This window comes from Aethalodelphis obliquidens, unplaced genomic scaffold (genome assembly GCF_003676395.1).
Source record: "Aethalodelphis obliquidens isolate GAN/ISIS:26980383/991018 unplaced genomic scaffold, ASM367639v1 scaffold32, whole genome shotgun sequence".
In the NCBI taxonomy this organism is placed as follows: Eukaryota; Metazoa; Chordata; class Mammalia; order Artiodactyla; family Delphinidae; genus Aethalodelphis; species Aethalodelphis obliquidens.
This window is the reverse complement of record NW_020837976.1, coordinates 13020904-13039515: the sequence shown is the minus strand read 5'-3', so window position 1 is coordinate 13039515 and position 18612 is coordinate 13020904. Positions and strand designations below refer to the sequence as shown.

Genomic DNA, 18612 nt, shown 5'->3' with positions numbered 1-18612 from the left:
CTTCATGTAAGTGGGATCATAAGATATTTGTCCTGTGCCCGGCTTATCTCACTTAGCATGATGTCTTCAGTGTTCCTCCATGATGTAGTGTATGTCAACATTTCTTTTCTCTGTAATGCTGAGTAATATTCTATTGTATGTATACACCACATTTTGTTTATCCATTTATCTGTCAATGGACATTTAGGTTGCTTTCAGCTTTTGGCAATTGTGAATAATGCTGCTATGAACATCAGTGTACACATATTTGAGTCCCTTCTTTCAATTATTTTGGGTATACACCCAGAAGTGGAATTGCTGGATCATATTGTAATTCAATGTTTACTTTTCAAAAAATAATTAATTAATTAATTGTTGGCTGTGTTGGGTCTTCGTTTCTGTGCGAGGGCTCTCGAGCGAAAGCGGCAAGTGGGGGCCACTCTTCATCGCGGTGCGCGGGCCTCTCACTGCCGCGGCCTCTCTTGTTGCGGTGCACAGGCTCCAGACGCACAGGCTCAGTAGTTGTGGCTCACGGGCCCAGTTGCTCCGCGGCATGTGGGACCCTCCCTGGACCAGGGCTCGAACCCATGTCCCCTGCATTGGCAGGCAGATTCTCAACCACTGCGCCACCAGGGAAACCCTATGTTCACTTTTTTGAGGAACCACCCTACTGTTTCCTACAGTGGCTGCAACATTTTACATTCTCGTCAGCATTGTGCAAGTGTTCCAACTTCTCCACTTCCTCACCAACAATATTATTTCCTTACTTCCTTCCATCCCTCCTTCCTTTCTTTCTTAAATAATGGCTATCCTGGGCTTCCCTGGTGGTGCAGTGGTTGAGAGTCCACCTGCCGATGCAGGGGACACGGGTTCGCGCCCCAGTCCAGGAAGATCCCACATGCCGCGGAGCGGCTGGTCCCGTGAGCCATGGCCGCTGAGCCTGCGCGTCCGGAGCCTGTGCTCTGCAACGGGAGAGGCCACAACAGTGAGAGGCCCGCGTACCGCAAAAAAAAATAAATAAATAATGGCTATCCTAATGATCAGTGATGTTGAACATCTTTTTATGTGCTTTTTGACTATCTATATACCATCTCTGGAGAAATGTCTATTCAAACCATTTGACCAATTAAAACATCTGGTTAGTTTTTGCTGTTGTTGAGTTGTAGGGGTTCTTTATATATTCTGGATATCAATCCCTTATCTGATATACGATTTTCAAATATTTTCTCCCATTCCATTGATTGCATTTTCATTCTGTTAATAGTGTCCTTTGATGCACAAAAGTTTTTAATTTTGATGAAGTCCAATTTATCTATTTTTTCTTTTGTTTCCTATGCTTATGTTGTCATATCCAAGAAATCACTGACAAATCCAATTGCATGAAGATTTCCTTAATGTTTTCTTCTAAGAGTTTTGTAGTTTTCCTCTTATGTTTAGGGAAGTCCCCTTTGATCCACTTTGAGTTAATTTTTGTATATGATGTAAGGCAATGGTCAACCTTCATTCTTTTGTATGTTGATATACAGTTTTCCCGATACCATTTACTGAGAAAACTGTCTTTTACCCATTGAATGGTCTTGACACCCTTGTTGAAAATCATTTGACCATTTATGGGTGGGTTTATTTCTGGGCTCTCTATACTATTCCATTGGTTTATACATTTGTCTTTATGCAAGTATCACACTGTTTCTATTACTGTAGCTTTGTAAGTTTTGAAATCAGGAAGTGTGAGATTTCCAACTTTGTTCTTTCTCAAGATTGTTTTGACTATTGAGGGTCCCTTGATATCCCATATCAGTTTAAGGATGGATTTTTCTGTTTCTGAAAAAAATTGTGGGGGTTTTGATAGGGATTTCACTGAATCTGTAGATTTCTTTGGGTAGTATTAAACATGGGATATCTTTTCACTTATTGGTGTCTAATTTCTTCCAGAATGTTTTGTAGTTTCTAGTGTTGTTGCCTTGGTTAAATTTATTCTTAAGTATTTTATTATTTTTGATGCTATTTTAAATGGAATTGCTTTCTTAATTTATTTTTCAGGTTGTTTATTGTTAGTGTATTAAAACACAACTGATTTCTGCCTATTGATTTTGTATCCTACAACTTTTCTGAATTGATTTATTAGTTCTAACAAGTTGTGTGTGTGTGTGTGTGTGTGTAATTTTAAGGATTTTCTGCATATAAGATCATGTTATCTACAAAGAGAGATAATTTTACTTCCTGTTTTCCAATTTCAAGGCCTTTTATTTATTTTTCTTGCCAGTTGCTCTGGCTAGGAATTCCAGTACTACGTTAAAGTGGCAAAAGCAGGCATTCTTGTGAGGAAAAGTTTTCAGTATTTCACCTCTGAGTAGATGTTAACTGTGAGTTTTATTTATATGGACTTTATTATGTTGAGGTACTTTCCTTTACTATGTTGAAGTACTATTCCTGGATTGTTGAGTGTGTTTTTAACTTTTTAATCATGAAAAGGTGTTGAATTTTGTCAAAAAAAATTTTTTTCTGCACCAATTGGGATGATCATGTGGTTTTTATCCTTTACTCTGTTAATATGATGTATTACGTTGATTGACCCATCCTTGAATTTCAGAAATAAATCCCACTTGGTCATGGTGTATAATCCTGTTAATATGTTGTTGAATTCTGTTTGGTAATTTTTTTTTTTTTTTTTTTTTTTTTTTTTGCGGTACGCGGGCCTCTCACTGCCGTGGCCTCTCCCGTTGCGGAGCACAGGCTCCGGATGCGCAGGCTCAGCGCCCATGGCTCACAGGCCCAGCCGCTCCGCAGCATGTAGGATCTTCCTGGACCGGGGCGCGAACCCGTGTCCCCTGCATCGGCAGGCGGACTCTCAACCACTGCGCCACCAGGGAAGCCCTGTTTGGTAATATTTTGCTGAGGGTTTTTGCATCAATATTTATAGGAGATACTGGTGTGTAGATTTCTTTTCTTGTAGTGTCTTTGTCTGGCTTTGGTGTCAGGTTAATTCTGGCCTCATCAAATGAGTTTGAAAACATTCCCTCCTCTTTAATTTTTTGAAGGAGTTTGAGAAGGATTGGTGTTTCTTCTTTAAATGTTTGGTAGAATTCACTAGCGGAGCCATCTGGTCCTGGGCTTTTCTTTGTTGGGAATCTCCTTACTAGCTATAGTTCTATTCAGGTTTCCTATTTTTTGATGATTCACTTGGTAGGTTGCATGATTCTAGGAATTTGTCCAGTTTATCCAATTTGTTGGTGTACAACTGTTCCTAGTGCTCTCTTATAATCCTTTTTATTTCTATAATATTCACAATAATGTGCCCTCTTTCATTTCTGACTTTAGTTATTTTGAGATTATAGGTTTTTGGAAAGAATATACAGAGCTGAAGTGACCTTATTACATCATACCAAGTGGTTCATGATATCCACACATCACTGGTGCTGTTAAACTTTAAGCAGTGCTTCTCTGGCAGGTGTAATTTTTGCCCTCAGGGGACATTTAGCAATGTCCATTTTTGGTTGTTGTAACTGGTGGGGCAGGGGGAGGATTGCTACTGGTATTTAGTGGAGAAAGGCCAGGAATGATACTTAAAATCCTATAAGCAGAAAAAATAGCCCCCATCCCCAACAAAGAATTATCTGGTCCCAAATGTCAATAGTACTGAGGTTAAGAAAACTTAGGTTAAAGTAGTTTTTGCCAGGTTTCTCCACTGTGGTTACTATTTTTCCCTTCCCATACTCTATTCCTTGGAAGCAAGTCAACAGGTCCAGCCTCTTCTAGGAGTGGGAGGTGGGGATTAAACTCCACATCCTGAGGGGGGAAAATCTACATATATTATTTGAAATTCTTCCATAAGGAAGATTTGTCTCTTCTGCCATATTTATTTATATCAGTATGGACCCATGTATATTTATTTGGCCTTGGGAATACTTTCACGTTGGCTCCTATGTTCCTTTGACCTGCTCCCAGTGTTTTGTTTCTTGAGTTCTTGCTTACTTTCTGATGCTATAACATGCTCCTGGCTCATCTTGTATTTTCCCTGCCCTAGCCCTAGAATCAGCCATTTCTCAAAGGAGCACTGGTTCCTTTAATTTGTAGAATGCTATCTACAAACCATGATCTAGGTATGCCTATTGATACTGGAGTATCATTGCCCTGGGTCCTCTCAGAGAACAGAGCTATGTTATATATGTATGTATATGTGATATATATATATATATATATATATATGTATATATATATATATGTTTACTAATCCATGTATACACACATTCTATAACTGTTTCTGGTCTATCCATCTGTGTGGGTGTGTAAATGTATATTAATGTCTATGACTCTAATGATTCTGGTAGTTTTTGATTTGAACACTGGACATTGTGCATGAAAAGTTATAGTCTCTGGATGAGGTTGTCATTCTCCAGACAGGATTCACCCTCTTCTCTTCTCGTTGGCAGCTAGATTAGGAGTAGATAACTTAATTCACTAAAAGGCTGACCTGACTTGAGATTGCATTTCAGACTTTTTTTAGACTTGGTTCACACATATTTCATTCTTATTCTGAGGGTATATATAGCCTTTTAATGTTTATCCTGAAATTGTGGGGTGTTTATAAGAACACCTCCTACTTGGCATGTCTTGTATTCCCAATTTTTATCCACTATCAAAGTGAGTCTGCTGAGTTCCACTTAACCTTCCAGTGTCCTTTGGTTAGATTTCTTGGCCTTTTGCCCTGCCAGTTTGAGACTCAGCAAATAAATGCCTGGAGGAAATCAACTGGCATAAAATGTCAGGTCCAATTCTCTGTGTTTCTCTTCCCATTTTACTCTGTATATTTCACTACTGTTTAAATTTTTACAGTAGGTAGTGTTATTTTTTTAACTCAGAAATGACCTAGTGAGCAAGTAGATTTAGAAAACTGGAGGAGAGTGAGGAGTGTAGGATAGCAACCAGTTATTTTATCTGGATGGCAAGGTGTTTAGTAGGGGATTCAGGAGGAAGATATCATGGGTGTGTGTCAACTTCATGAATTTGAGTTTACCTATAGGACACTAGATAGTAACGTGTAGTAAGCAGTTGGCTCTTAACGTTTATTCTCAGGAAAGATGGCTAACCTTCAGATATAAATTTGATCATCTTATTTTTTCTTCTTCACTTTTAAAATTCCCTGGGCTTCCCTGGTGGCGCAGTGGTTGAGAGTCCGCCTGCCGATGCAGGGGCGACGGGTTCGTGCTCTGGTCCGGGAAGATCCCACATGCCGCGGAGCGGCTGGGCCTGTGAGCCATGGCCGCTGAGCCTGCACGTCTGGAGCCTGTGCTCCACAACGGGAGAGGCCACAACAGTGAGAGGCCTGCGTAACGCAAAAAAAAAAAAAAAAAAAAAAAAAAAAAAAATTCCCTAAGGAACAGACGATAATTGATTGTACACTTTTTTCCCCTACTCACTTCTCAACCTATCATCATGTCTATGCATTTTAGCTCCTGTACTTCTGGACCTTGTGATTTTATTTCCAGACTTCCCAAATAGTTTTCCTTTCTGCTCCTCCTTTTAATTTTAGACTCTTCTGAAAGCAGGAAGATGATCATGCCATTCCCTGGTTGAAAGATCTTAATGGCTTCTCATTACCTTGAGAATAAAATGCAGAAATATGAAATCTATTCCAACCATACCTAGTACTTTTCCGTTTTACACATAACACTAAACCCCAGAAAGTTGAAATGTCTGCTTGTTTAGCATCACATTTCTTATTTTTTTAATTTTTAAAAAAATTTATTTATTTTTGTCTGCGTTGGGTCCTCGTTACTGTGTGTGGACTTTCTCTAGCTGCGGCGAGCGGGGCCTACTCTTTGCTGCAATGTATGGGCTTCTCATTGCAGTGGCTTCTCGTTGTGGAGCACAGGCTCTAGGTGCACGGGCTCTAAGTGCACGGGCTTCAGTAGTTGTGACACACAGGCTCAGTAGTTGTGGCTTGAGGGCTCTAGAGTGCAGCCTCAGTAGCTGTGGCACATGGGCTTAGTTGCTTCCCAGCATGTGGGATCTTCCCGGACCAGGGCTCAAACCCATGTCCCCTGCATTGGCAGGCGGATTCTTAACCACTGAGCCACCAGGGAAGCCCTAGCATCACATTTCTTAACTGTCTTTTCACCTTCATTTTAATTTCCACTTTATTCTTACTCTTTTAAGTACATGCTTCAGTCATTATTTTCCTAAACACTTAAGCATGAGGGCAGGAATCATTTTTTCTTCAGCAGCACTCAGTACAGTGCCTGACACTGAATATTTATTGAATTAATGACTAAGCACCATACTCGACATCACTTCTTATATTTTCTTGCTTCTGTGCCTTTGTTGATTATTCCCTCTCTGCCTTTATGCCTCTACTCCCATCCTTCAAAACTCAAATCTCAGGAGCTCCACAAAGCTTTTCCTTTTCTTTCCAATCAGAATTGAACCCTACCTCCTGTGAGCTCTTATAAGCATCTTGCCTAACTTTATGATTATATTGAGCCATATATTTTCTGTATACATCAGCCTTTATCACTGTACAGTACATGTTTTTTGGGGACAGTATATTCTTTGTGTATACTACAAAACCTAAAAAAATGCCTTGCACATAATAATTTAACAATGTATGTTAAATTAAAATATTAATTGGATAATTATGGGGGATAGTCAAAGTAAATGACAGTAGCAGGATTTTAACAAATGGTTAATACCACAAAGACAATTTTTCTTATTTTTAAAAACTATTTGTTTTTCAGTTGAAAACATTGTGTACACATGGCATATTATCAATATATATGTCAGAAATCAACAAACAAAACAAAGTCTGATGAATGTTGCCATTAAAAAAAAGATCAATAGGTCTTTTTATTTTTAGACAGAATATGCAATATCAATTAGTCATGTGGGTGTTACTTTAGCTAACATTTTTGTTCAATCTATAGATGACAGACAGGATAAACATAGTAGTAGAGAAATATTCACACTTTAACATATGGAATTATTTTTTTTTAAATTGTTTCACATATTTAGAAACTGTAATTAAATGGTAGTGTTGAAGAAGTAATTTCAAACCACCAAAGTTTATGGATGGGCTACATTATTAAGAGCAAAATAAATTCATGTTTGCTGTGAACACCACAGGAACTTGAAAACTCATGCTCACTAGGAAGACCAACACTTGGCCACCCCCACAAAAAAAAAGGGTATTTCAGAAAATGGGGCACTAGAGTTATGCAGTTAATAAGTTTAATACCAGAATAGCATAGCATGTTCACACAGAGGGAATTTAATAACTAATGTTTGCATAAGGTAGGATTCTCCAGCTTTCAGGAGATAAGTGGTATGTGAATTATCAGAGTGAATGCCAATTAAGATATGGGAAGGGTTTAAATTTTCCCTACATTTACTAAAATAACTTCTGTGATATGCAATAGGTGATCTGGGCTCACAAAAGGTTTGAGATTATAACACTAATACATTTCCTTCTGATTGCACACAACACCACACTGGTTTTTACAATATCTGATAAGGTTCTGCATTAATATGGTTAGACATTTCTTATAATGATAAAACTTTCCTCTTGTGCAGTGTTTGAATAAAAGACTAGAGCTTTTCTTACATTACAGCAGATAGAATTTTTTTCCATTGTTTCTGACATTCAGTAAAAAATTTTTCACATTGAGGGTTTTTCCAACAACTCACAGGATTCCTCCTCAGAATTTTTCTTTAGTAATGTCTGAGCTGAGTTAAACTTTCATTATAAAAATTGAATTAATATGTTTTCTCTCTAGTGTGTGTGGTCTTTTTTAATGTAGCACAAGAGTTGAGCATTGATTAAAACCTTTTTCATAATCATCCATAGCGTTCATAAGACTTTTTTCTGGCAGAGTGTCTCTGGTACTGAATAAAGTTGGTGTATACACTAAAGGTTTTCCTGTATTCATCACATTTAGAGTGTCTTCCCCAGAATGGACTTTCTCATGATTAATAAGATCAGAGAGTTGGCTAAAATTTCTGCTGCACTGAACACACCTGTGGGGTTTCTCTCCAATGTGGATTCCCTGGTGTTCAGTAAGATCAGTGCATGCGCTAAAGGCTTTCCCAGGCACATCACATTTATATGGATTTTCATTAGTGTGGATTCTTTGATGGTTAATAAGATCAGAGCGTCGACTAAAGCTTTTGCCACATTGATCACATGGATATGGTTTCTCCCCAGTGTGGATCCTCTTATGTAGGACAAGAGCTGAGCACTGACTGAAAGCCTTCCCACATTCATTACATTTATATGGTTTTTCCCCAGTGTGGATCCTCTGGTGCTTGATAAGGTCGGAGTTCTGACTGAAACTTTTGCTGCACTGTGTGCATGGATATGGTTTTTCTCCAGTGTGAATTCTCTGATGAAGAATAAGGTCAGAACTCTGACTGAAGGCTTTCTCACAACAATCACAATGATAGGGTTTTTCCCCAGAGTGTACTCTCTGATGTTTAGTGAGGTCTGAGCTTTGACTAAAACTTTTATTGCACTGATTACATGCATACGGTTTCTCTCCAGTGTGTATTCTCTGATGTTTCACAAGGTCTGAACGACGACTAAAACTTTTAGTACAATCGCTACATGGATAGGGTTTCTCTCCAGTGTGGATTCTCTGATGCAGAATAAGGTTTGAGCTTTGACTAAAGGTTTTCCCACACTCATCACATTCATAGGGTTTCTCACCTGTATGAATTCTATGATGTTTAATAAGGTCTGACCTTCGACTAAACATTTTATTGCACTGGTTACATGGGTAAGGCTTCTCTCCAGTGTGAATTCGTTGATGATTAACAAGATCTGAAAGTCTACTGAAGGTTTTGCTACACTGATTACATGGATAGGGTTTCTCTCCAGTGTGAATTCTCTGATGCAGAATAAGGACTGAGCTCTGATTAAAAGCTTTCCCACATTCATTACATTTATAGGGTTTCTCTCCAGTGTGGATCCTTCGATGTTTAATAAGGTCTGAGTTCTGACTGAAACTTTTGCTACACTGATTACATGGATATGGTTTCTCTCCAGTGTGGATTCTCTGATGTAGAATAAGATCTGAGCTCTGACTGAAGGCTTTTCCACACACATCACATTTATATGGTTTCTCACCAGTATGGATTCTTTGATGTTTTATAACATCAGAACTCTGACTAAAATGTTTGTTACACTGGTTACATGTATAAGGCTTCTCTCCAGTATGTATTCTTTGATGTTTAACCAGGTCTGAGCGCTGGCTAAAACTTTTACTACAATGACTGCACTGATAGGGTTTTTCTCCTGTATGTATTCTCTGATGTATAATAAGATCAGAGCTCTGACTGAAGGCTTTCCCACATTCGTCACATTTGTAAGGTTTTTCACCAGTGTGGACTCTTTGATGTTTAATAAGGTCTGAGCTCCGACGGAAACTTTTAATACACCAATTACAAGGATAGGGTTTCTCCCCAGTATGAATTCTCTGATGCAGAACCAGGGCTGAGCTCACATTAAAGGCCTTTCCACACTTATCACATTCATAGGGTTTCTCCCAATGGGTTCTTTGATGCCTAATAAGGCCTGTACTACAAGCAAAGTTTTGCCCACATTCATCACAGTTATATTGTCTTCTTTTGAAGAGGTTCTGATCCTTTTCATTGAATTTATCCCCAAATCCACAGAATTCCCTGCATTCAGAATCCTGGAGAACATCATCTCTGGGGTTACCAGACTCTTCAGTCAATGGTTCAATTTTTGCTGTAATTTCCTCCTCGGAAGCCAGCTCTCCAACCTTGGCCTTAGTCTCACCATCTAGAACAATAAAATATAAATGGAATATGTTCTCCATACTGTAAGAAAGTTTCAGGTGAAATATATTAGTATTTTCCTATGAAAATACTGAAAATTATCTTCTAAGAGCGAAACTAAGAAGAATCAACAAGTAATGGATAATCGTTTATTGAAGTGGCTTATCAGATATGTTCTGTATATGTCTGTCACAGGAGATCTGGGAATACTGAAACCTAATTACAGTGATTAGGAAAGTTTGACTATATTAGAGCTAATACATAAACAACTTACTGACATATATAAAGTAGGCAGTATGAATGAATACTTGGGTGAAGGAGTGGGGGAGAAGGTGAAAGGGAGGGAGAGGAGGAGGAGGCAGTGGCAGCCAGGCTGTCACTGTGAGTGTATACCAACCAGGCTGGTCACATGTTGTCATTAGTGGAAAGAAAGAAGCATCAAGCTCAGGAATGGTTAGAAAAGAAGCCTGAATTTTCAAAAAGAGGTCTACATAGTCCTCCACCTCTTTTGCCCTGATTATTAGAAAGAAGTGGCCTAGAAAACATGATCCTTTTGGGAACAGCCATATTCAGTGACCAAACTTCCTTACTAAGGTATGTGGACCAGAAAAAGGTTAGGGAGGTAGGATCAGAAATCTCTTTTGAGTTGATTTTTGAGGAGATTAGTCCTCTGCTCAACAATACCAGAGGCCTGTAATGGTAGAGAACATGGGAGCTCCATTGAAATTCTTGAGACTATCAGTCCATTATTAAGTGGTGTTTACTATAAAAGGCACACCATTCTCAGACTGCAAATGGTCTAGAGAGCTGAAAACATGACAAAGATTAATTTCAAGGGCTAAAGTCCAAAATCCCAAGCCTCCAAGTGGAGGCTTATCCTCTTTGCCAAAGGCAAAGGGTACTGGAAAAAGTAAAGTATTGCGGTAAATCTAAATGTGTATGTACTGAATGATATAAGCAATATGAAAGTCTCATGGATTTTACAATATATATGTAGAGTTAAAATATATGGCAAAAATAGCACAAGAGGAGGGAGGTAAATAGAACTATAATATTACAAGGTCTTTGGGTTATCCTAGAAATAATAAATTAAGATAAACTGTAATAAATCAAATGTGTACGTTGTAACTTCTAAGGCAGCCTTTTTCAACTAGGGTTCCACAAAAAAATAAAAAGAAAATAATTTGCCTATTTTCTTAATTCTCCCAAAGATGGTAGATAGCAAGTAAATCAATAGATGTACAGAAGAAACATTAATATGTAACTTACAGTGGATGCCTCAGAGCATTTTGGCTTAATTCTCTCACAGAATCACATTTGAGAAAGGCTGCTATTAGGTGACAATTAAATAACAATAAAAGGATGTATAAACAATAAGCTAATAGAGAAAAAAACAGAAAAATAAAAAACTTGATAACATAATTAAATTAGGCACAAAGGGAGAAAAAAGAAAAACAAAAAAGAAACAAAATATGGGAAAATAACAAAAAATAAGATGGTACATTTAAATCCAAATATCAACTATGTTACATGTAAATTAACTACTTCAATAAAAAGCAAAGAAAGACCAACAGCTAACATCATACTTAATGGTTAAACATTAAATGCTTTTGTCCTAGGAACAAGGGAGGAAAATAAGGATGCCCTCTCTTAACTACTTTTATTCAATATTGTACAACTTTTACTGAATATTCATAGTAAATGCAATATGACATGAAAAATAAATGAGGCATACAAGAAGTCAAACTGTCTTATAGACTATGCAGTCACGTATACAGAAAATACTAAAGTGTCTTTAAAAAGTTATTAGAACTTGTAAATGGTTTTATTAGTGCAATACACAAAACCTGATTGTATTTCTGTATGCTAGCAATGAACAATTAGAACCTAAAATTAAAAACAATTTTTTTCAATTGCACCAAAAAAATGAAATAATTAGAAACAAATTCAATGAAATATGTGCAGTATCTGCATAATGAAAACTACAAAATGTTGCTGAGAGAAATTAAAGATCTAATAAATAGAAATATATGCCATCATTTACGTATAGGCAGATTTAATATTGTTAAAGTGATGAAATTCTCCCCAAACTGATCTATGGATTCAATGCAACCCCAATCAAAATCTCAGCAGGGCTCTTCATAGAAACTGACAAACCGATTCTAAACTTTGTGTAGAAAGGCAGAGAAGGGTCTAAACAATTTTGAAAAAGAAGAACAAAATTAGAGAGCTTATACTCCCTGATTTCAAGCTTTACTACAAAGCTACAGTAATCAAGGCAGCAAGGTACTGGCATAGGATAGACATATCCATTAATGGAACAGAACAGAGTCTATAAATAGATCCAAACATATATGTACAACTGACCTTCAACAAAGTTGCCCATATAATTCAAGGGTGAAAGGGTAGTCTCTTTTCAAAAAAAGTGTTACAACTGGATATCATGATAACAAAAATTAACTCTGACTCTTTCCTTATGCTATACACAAAAATTAACTAGAAATGTAATATAAACCTAAATATAAAAGCTAAAACTATAATACTTCTAGAAGAAAGCAAAGCATAGATGACTAAAATTAATGCACAGAACTGAGAAAACAAATTTGTGTTGTTTAAGCCACCTAGTCTGTGGTTTTCTTATAGCCCTAGCAGGCAAATACAGCATGTTTTTTAACTTTATACATTTATGGAATCATACCACACGTATTCTGTGACTTGTGTTTTTACTCAACATTATGTTTGGAAGATTCATCCACAGTCATGTGTGTAGCTGTAGTCCATTCATGTTCACTATTATAGTGTGACATACACCACAAGTGATTTATCCATTCTTCAATGGATAAGAACATTTTGCTATTTCAAACAATGCTGATATGAATATGCTGGTACGTCTATCTTCATACACATATCCAAATGTTTCTCTACGTTATATAAATTTAGGATCAGAACTGTTAGGTCTTCAACTAGACTTTTCCAAAGTGGTTAAGCCAATTCACACTTCCATCAGGTGTATATAGTTCACATTGCTCTATATTCTAACCAACATCAAGTCTATTCTCTTTTTAACCCAATGCAATCAGGCTTTTATCTCCGTAACTCCATCAAAACTGCACTTATTAAAGTCCCTAATATGCTTTATCTTGACAAATCCAGTGGTCAATTTTCAATCTTATTCTTATTTGTTTGACATAGTTGACTACTCTCTTAAATCATTTGCTTTCTTCCTGCTAACTTACCTTTCTCCTGCTCTCCATACAACAGTCAGAGTGATCTTTACATGTTATCCTGTGTAAAGAGTTCCAATGGTTTCCCATTTCACTGGGAATAAATTCTAAGTCCTTACCGTGACTTAGAAGGTTCCATATGATCTGGTCCCTTTCTTTCTCTCTGCCCTCATTTCATTCTAAACCACCCCTATCACATGTCTACCCCAGGCTTATTACTCTGTTCCTGCTATATCTATGGGCCTCTGACTTTTGCTATTCCCTCCACCTGGAAGACTCTTCTCTCAGATGGTTACATGGCTTATGCTTTCACTTTGGTTATCTCTCTAACCAACTGTTACCACCTCAGAAAGGCACAATGTTGGTGGGCCCTGCATTTTTGAGGCAACAGATACCATAGTAAATGTGCTGAAATGACCAATTTGAGTAACTTGCACAGTTGCTACTTTTGAGTGAGGCTTAGAGTAAAAAAACGTTCTGCAGTAGGACCATGTTGCAATGCAAGCTGTCCTGTCACATGACCCTTATTAACCAGGATAACCAATGGTTTTGGAAGTGTCTGCAGCAGTCACGGTTGCTGTATGAAGCCTCTTGCAAGCCTCTATAAGAGAACCACACTGGAGTAAGGCCATACTGTCTTCTGCCAACAATTTTCTAAGTGAAAAGCAGATCCTGGCTTGCTTTTGGGCACTAACAGAAACTTAATGCTTGACCACAGGGCACCAAATAACTATTGCAAACTGACACTATGTATTAGTTGTTATTTGACCCATCAATTCATAAAACTGAACATACAAACCAGTATTCCATTATAAAAGCATATCTGGAAGACAAGTATATTCCATGTGCTAGTGACTCAGATTTCCATGGTACTTGTTCCTACTGCTCCACTACCTCTCCCCCTCAACCTATATTCATGGCCCTATGGGAATTCCCTATTACCAGTTAACAGAGGAGGAAAATGTACAGAACTGGTTTGTAGATGGGCCTGCCCAGTGTGTGGGCACTACCTGAAAGTGAGTACCTTTCACTTACACCCCTACTCAGGGGTGGCCTTAAACATGCTGGTAAAGGCAAATCCTTCCAGTGGGCAGAATTTCAGGTATACACCTGGTGGTCTACTTTCCATGGAAGGCAATATAGTCTAAGACACATGTATATACTGATCCATGGATAGTGACTAATGGGTTATTTGATTAGTTAGGTACCTGGAAAGAACAAGATTGGAAGACAAGAAATAAGAATTCTGGAGGAAAAGTATGAGGATAAACCAAAGAATGACTATGTTTGTGGCCCATGTGAATCCTCACCAAAGGGCATCCACTGTGGAGAAGCCTCTCAATCAGAAGGATGGACTTGGTGATCTATATTATGAATGTTAATCAGCCTTTTTACCAATGTTTGCCCAATGGACTCATGTACAAAGAGGTCATGGCAGCAGGGATGGAGGCTATATATGGGCTCAACAATACGGACCTCCACTTATCAAGATTGATATGCCTATAATCATTGCTATGTGCCCAAGTAGCCAACTGCTAAGGCCCTAATAAGGTACCATTCCCTAGAGAGGAAACAGCTAGCCACTTGGGGACAGATTTATTACATCTGACCCCTTTTATTATGGAAAGGGCAGCAACTTCAAAGGACTAAATACATAGTCTAGATACAAATTTGCATTGACTTAAGAGAATGCCGTATATATTATCATGGTACTCTCTATAATATTACCTCCAAAGGAGTCATTTTACAGGGAAGGAAGTTAAGCAATGATCTAATACACATATAATTCATGGGTCTTACCACATGTCCCATCATCCAGAAGTAAGTGGATTGTGATAATGGTGGAATGATTAAATGTAGGCTCAGTTACAGTACAAGCTAGACAACAACACCTTGATAAGTTTGGGGTGCTGTCATACAGGATGCAATATACGCATTAAACTAAAGGGTGATAAACAGTGTTGTCTCCCCCATGGCCATAATACATGGGTATAGGAACGAAGGGTGGTAGAGAAAATAATAATGTCTCTTCTTACTATATACCTCATAATCCACTTATATTATTTTTGCTTCCTATCCCTATGATCTTGGGCTTGGTGGGTTCAGGGTTCTGATTCTCAAAGGAAAAATACTTCTACCATGGGACAAAGTCATAATTTTGTTAAATTTGAAGTTGAGACTGCTTCCTGCTTCAGCATTTTGGGCTCCTCAAACTGCCAAACCAGCCCGCAGAGATGGGGTCCCTCTACCGGCCAGAATGACTGATACCAATCACCAGTGGGGAAATGGTTGCTGCTACTGGAACTCAGAGGACTCAGTGGGGGTGCCTCGTAGTTCTCTCATGTCTAATAGGCCCAGTCAATGGTTCACGGAAGTAACCTGAAAGAGACAGGATCACCAAGGACTCAGGTCATCTAGAAAAGGTTTATTTTATTTGACTAGATAAAGAACTCTGTGCCACTGAGATTCTGGCAGAAGGTAAGGGCAATATGGAGTGGGTGATGGGAGAGGATAGTTACGACTATCAGCTTAGGCTTTGCGTATGCTGTTCTCCATCCCTTGTTGATTTCTGTAATCCTTCCCATCCTCTTTATGAAACTTTGAATTACCCAATTTGAATGAGCCATCTGTTTCCTGCCAGAATCCTGACTGATACATCTTATATAACCATTATCACTATCTGACACTACACTGTATACTTATATATTTCCTATTTCCCCTACTAGAATGTAAAGTCCTTGAGGGCAAAGGCTTCTCTGATTAGTTCACTGCTACATCCCCAGAACTTAGAACAGTGGCTGATACAAAGTAAACCCTCAGTAACTAATAATATTATTATTAATGGTTAATAATCATTAATAAGCTATGATCTTATGAACTAATAAACATTTATCAACAATAAATATTTGTTGAACAGTTAATTAAATGATTTGAAGGATACATTAATGTATTAATGTATCCAGTGACTACCTCTAAATGGTGGAGTTGTAGGTTATCAAAATTTCTATTTTGTGCCTTTCTATATTTTATAAATGCACTTTAATATAATTATATTTCTTTATCATAAAAAAAGTATTTTATACACATTCTAAGAGACACAAACACATATAGTATGTATGTCAATTTAAGTAAAACAACAAGGAGGAGGCAGTGATTCTCAGGAAAGAAGACAGCTAGATGCCTTAGAATAGACTCTTAAGGAAAAACAAATTCTAAATACAGGAGAGAGAAACTAAATAAAATAAAATAAAAGATACTCCAGCGCTTCCCTGGTGGTGCAGTGGTTGAGAGTCCACTTGACGATGCGGGGGACGCGGGTTCGTACCCTGGTCCGGGAGGATCCCACATGTTGTGGAGCGGCTGGGCCCGTGAGCCATGGCCGCTGAGCCTGCACGTCCGGAGCCTGTGCTCCGCAACGGGAGAGGTCACAACAGTGAGAGGCCCGCGTACGAAAAAAAAAAAGATACTCCAAAACTAAAGACAGGCAAAAGATTTAGAGTAAAAGAAAAGGACAACAGGTTAATTTCATAGGCAAAACAGCAGTAATGGAAAGACCAAAATCAAAAAGCAGCAAAATATGATGTGGAAATGAGAGCCTGCAGAACATCTGAACAAAGTCAGCACCAAGATTATCTTACTAAAAATAACAGTGACTACCATTCGTAAAGAATTTACTACCAGCCAGGTATCTGCTCAGAGCCGTATATATGGAATCTTATCTAGTGCTTGTGGTATCTGTTATAATAGTAATGGACCCCAATGATCCTATCTCCTAATATCTATATCCTTGTGTGGTTTTCTCCCACAATGACTCTGGAATTGGTTATGTGACTTGCTTTGGTCAATGAGATAATAACAAATGTAACGCAAACACAGGTTAGAAAAGTGCTTAGCATCCCTCTCTCTTTTTAAAGACTAGCTGCCCCGTGAAGAAGTCTAGGCTAGCCTGCCGGAGATACATGACCCAAGCTATAGCCAGCACCAACAGCTGGACATGTTATGATTGATACCAACATAGACCCTGGCCCTAGTTGAGCATGAGTGATTCCAGAAGAAAACTGCCCAGCTGAACCCAGCCCAAGCCAATGACCTACAGAACCATAAGAAAATAACATGGTTGAAAAATGTCTTAGTGTTTTAGGTCACTAAGTTTTGGGGTCCTTTATTATGGAGTAATAGATAGACACAACCCTCAAAATAACTTCCAAGGTATGAGTTATTATACACTTATAAAGTGAGGAAACAGGATTATTTTTAAAAAATGTAAGTAACTTACTGAAGCTAGTAAATGACAAAGCTAGTATTTGAATCCAGGTGTCAGACTCCAAAACTTTTAACTATGCCCCAACAGTACATGAGAAAGATGACTTGAAAAGATTTTAAAGGGCAAATACCAAACACTGACAGATTGGTAATAAGGTGATTATAATGGGAAAAATGGATGACACTGGGTACTTAAGGAGAGGAAGGAAAACCAAGAGAATTTGATTGACAGAATGTACAATAAAGCCATGGGCTTGGAGCACAAAAGAAATGGTACTGCATAATACAGTGAGGGGTAGGCAATGAGGCATACCAATAGCACTTGAAGACACTAACATAGCAAGGTAACACGGCGCCCACCCCCCAACCCACCCAAACCACTAAGAAAGATACACACTGCTTCTCACCTGACAGAAGGTAGTGTTCTTGAGCTTCATAATTGAATTGGATCTCCATAGACTGCCACTGGACACTTGACACGTCAGGGAGCAACTGGAGATTTACCATTTCCTCACTAAGCTTTTCTTGTCCACGTAGGAGTCTGAGACCTGGAGGCAACTGGGCACCACTGGACTTGGAAGGGAATCATTGCGGAGACTGGAGATATAAGTTCTGAGACTAGACCACCAGGAGCATCCTCTAGATATAAAAGAAGTTAAAGAGAAAACAAAATCTCATTTAACTTTCAAGCGCTTTTCTTTCAAATTTACTACGCTTCTTTCCCTATCATTCAGGAGTCAGGCATCACCCCTCTTGGACATACATTCTCCATTCCAAACCTAGAGATCTTCAAAGATAATCAGGGGGTTAATGCTACCAAAATCAGGATATAACTGTAAAGATAAGGCAGGGGAGGGAATTTCAGAATTTTGCCCTAGCGATTAGCTAGCTCTATGTTATTCGCTGCCCCTTCTACACCGAAATGACACTACTGATCCATCATCATGATCTGTCTCTCCCTCCTTCCGTTCTTATCACACTCACGCATTCGTCCGCTGATTCGTGTGAATGCATCCAAGCTCTGGATTCCACCCGCCCCCAAAGTTTCTGGTGTTCATTCAGCTGAACGCAACGCTAGTCAAGGGCTGACCGCGTACCAAAAGCACACCAGGCCGAGAACCGACCAGCTCGCAGTGCCCAGGAGCCGCGCCTGGGGGCCACGTCGGCAGCCTCGACTCCCCACGGACTCAAGAAACAGCATACGGTTCCCCGGTGGCGCTGCAAGGCCGCTGGGGAGGGCAGATCACCCGAGTTCCTCCGCCTTCCGTGAGCCGACATCACCCATACCTCGATGTATTCTCTAAGTCACCGTCAAGCCTCACACCCTGTAAACCGGCCATCACCGCCGACCGCT

The 18612-nt window shown here is 38.8% G+C and overlaps 1 protein-coding gene across 3 annotated transcripts; it reads right to left on the bottom strand.

The window, feature by feature from the left end:
* Positions 1-6785: 6785 nt before the first annotated feature.
* LOC113631344 (zinc finger protein 271) lies at positions 6786-18612 on the bottom strand. Of its 3 annotated transcripts, none has more exons than XM_027127730.1 (3): positions 18546-18612; positions 17666-17897; positions 6786-9775 (listed from the first exon to the last, which is right to left on the bottom strand). In XM_027127730.1, exons 2-3 carry the CDS (start codon positions 17763-17765, stop codon positions 7764-7766), a joined length of 2112 nt encoding a protein of 703 aa, XP_026983531.1. In that variant the 5' UTR covers positions 17766-17897; positions 18546-18612; the 3' UTR covers positions 6786-7763. The 3 variants fall into 3 exon arrangements, with proteins under 3 accessions (XP_026983531.1, XP_026983530.1, XP_026983532.1); XM_027127729.1 differs by having other exon boundaries at positions 18356-18605; XM_027127731.1 differs by lacking the exon at positions 18546-18612 and adding an exon at positions 18243-18355.

What these genes read in the sequence shown, in the direction of transcription:
- LOC113631344 (XM_027127730.1), bottom strand. Translation starts at nt 17,765, where the DNA reads ATGGTAAATCTCCAGTTGCTCCCTGACGTGTCAAGTGTCCAGTGGCAG. An exon ending in AGAACACTACCTTCTGTCAG is followed by an intron (nt 9,776 to 17,665) that starts GTGAGAAGCAGT and finishes TTATTGTTCTAG; the next exon opens with ATGGTGAGACTAAGGCCAAG.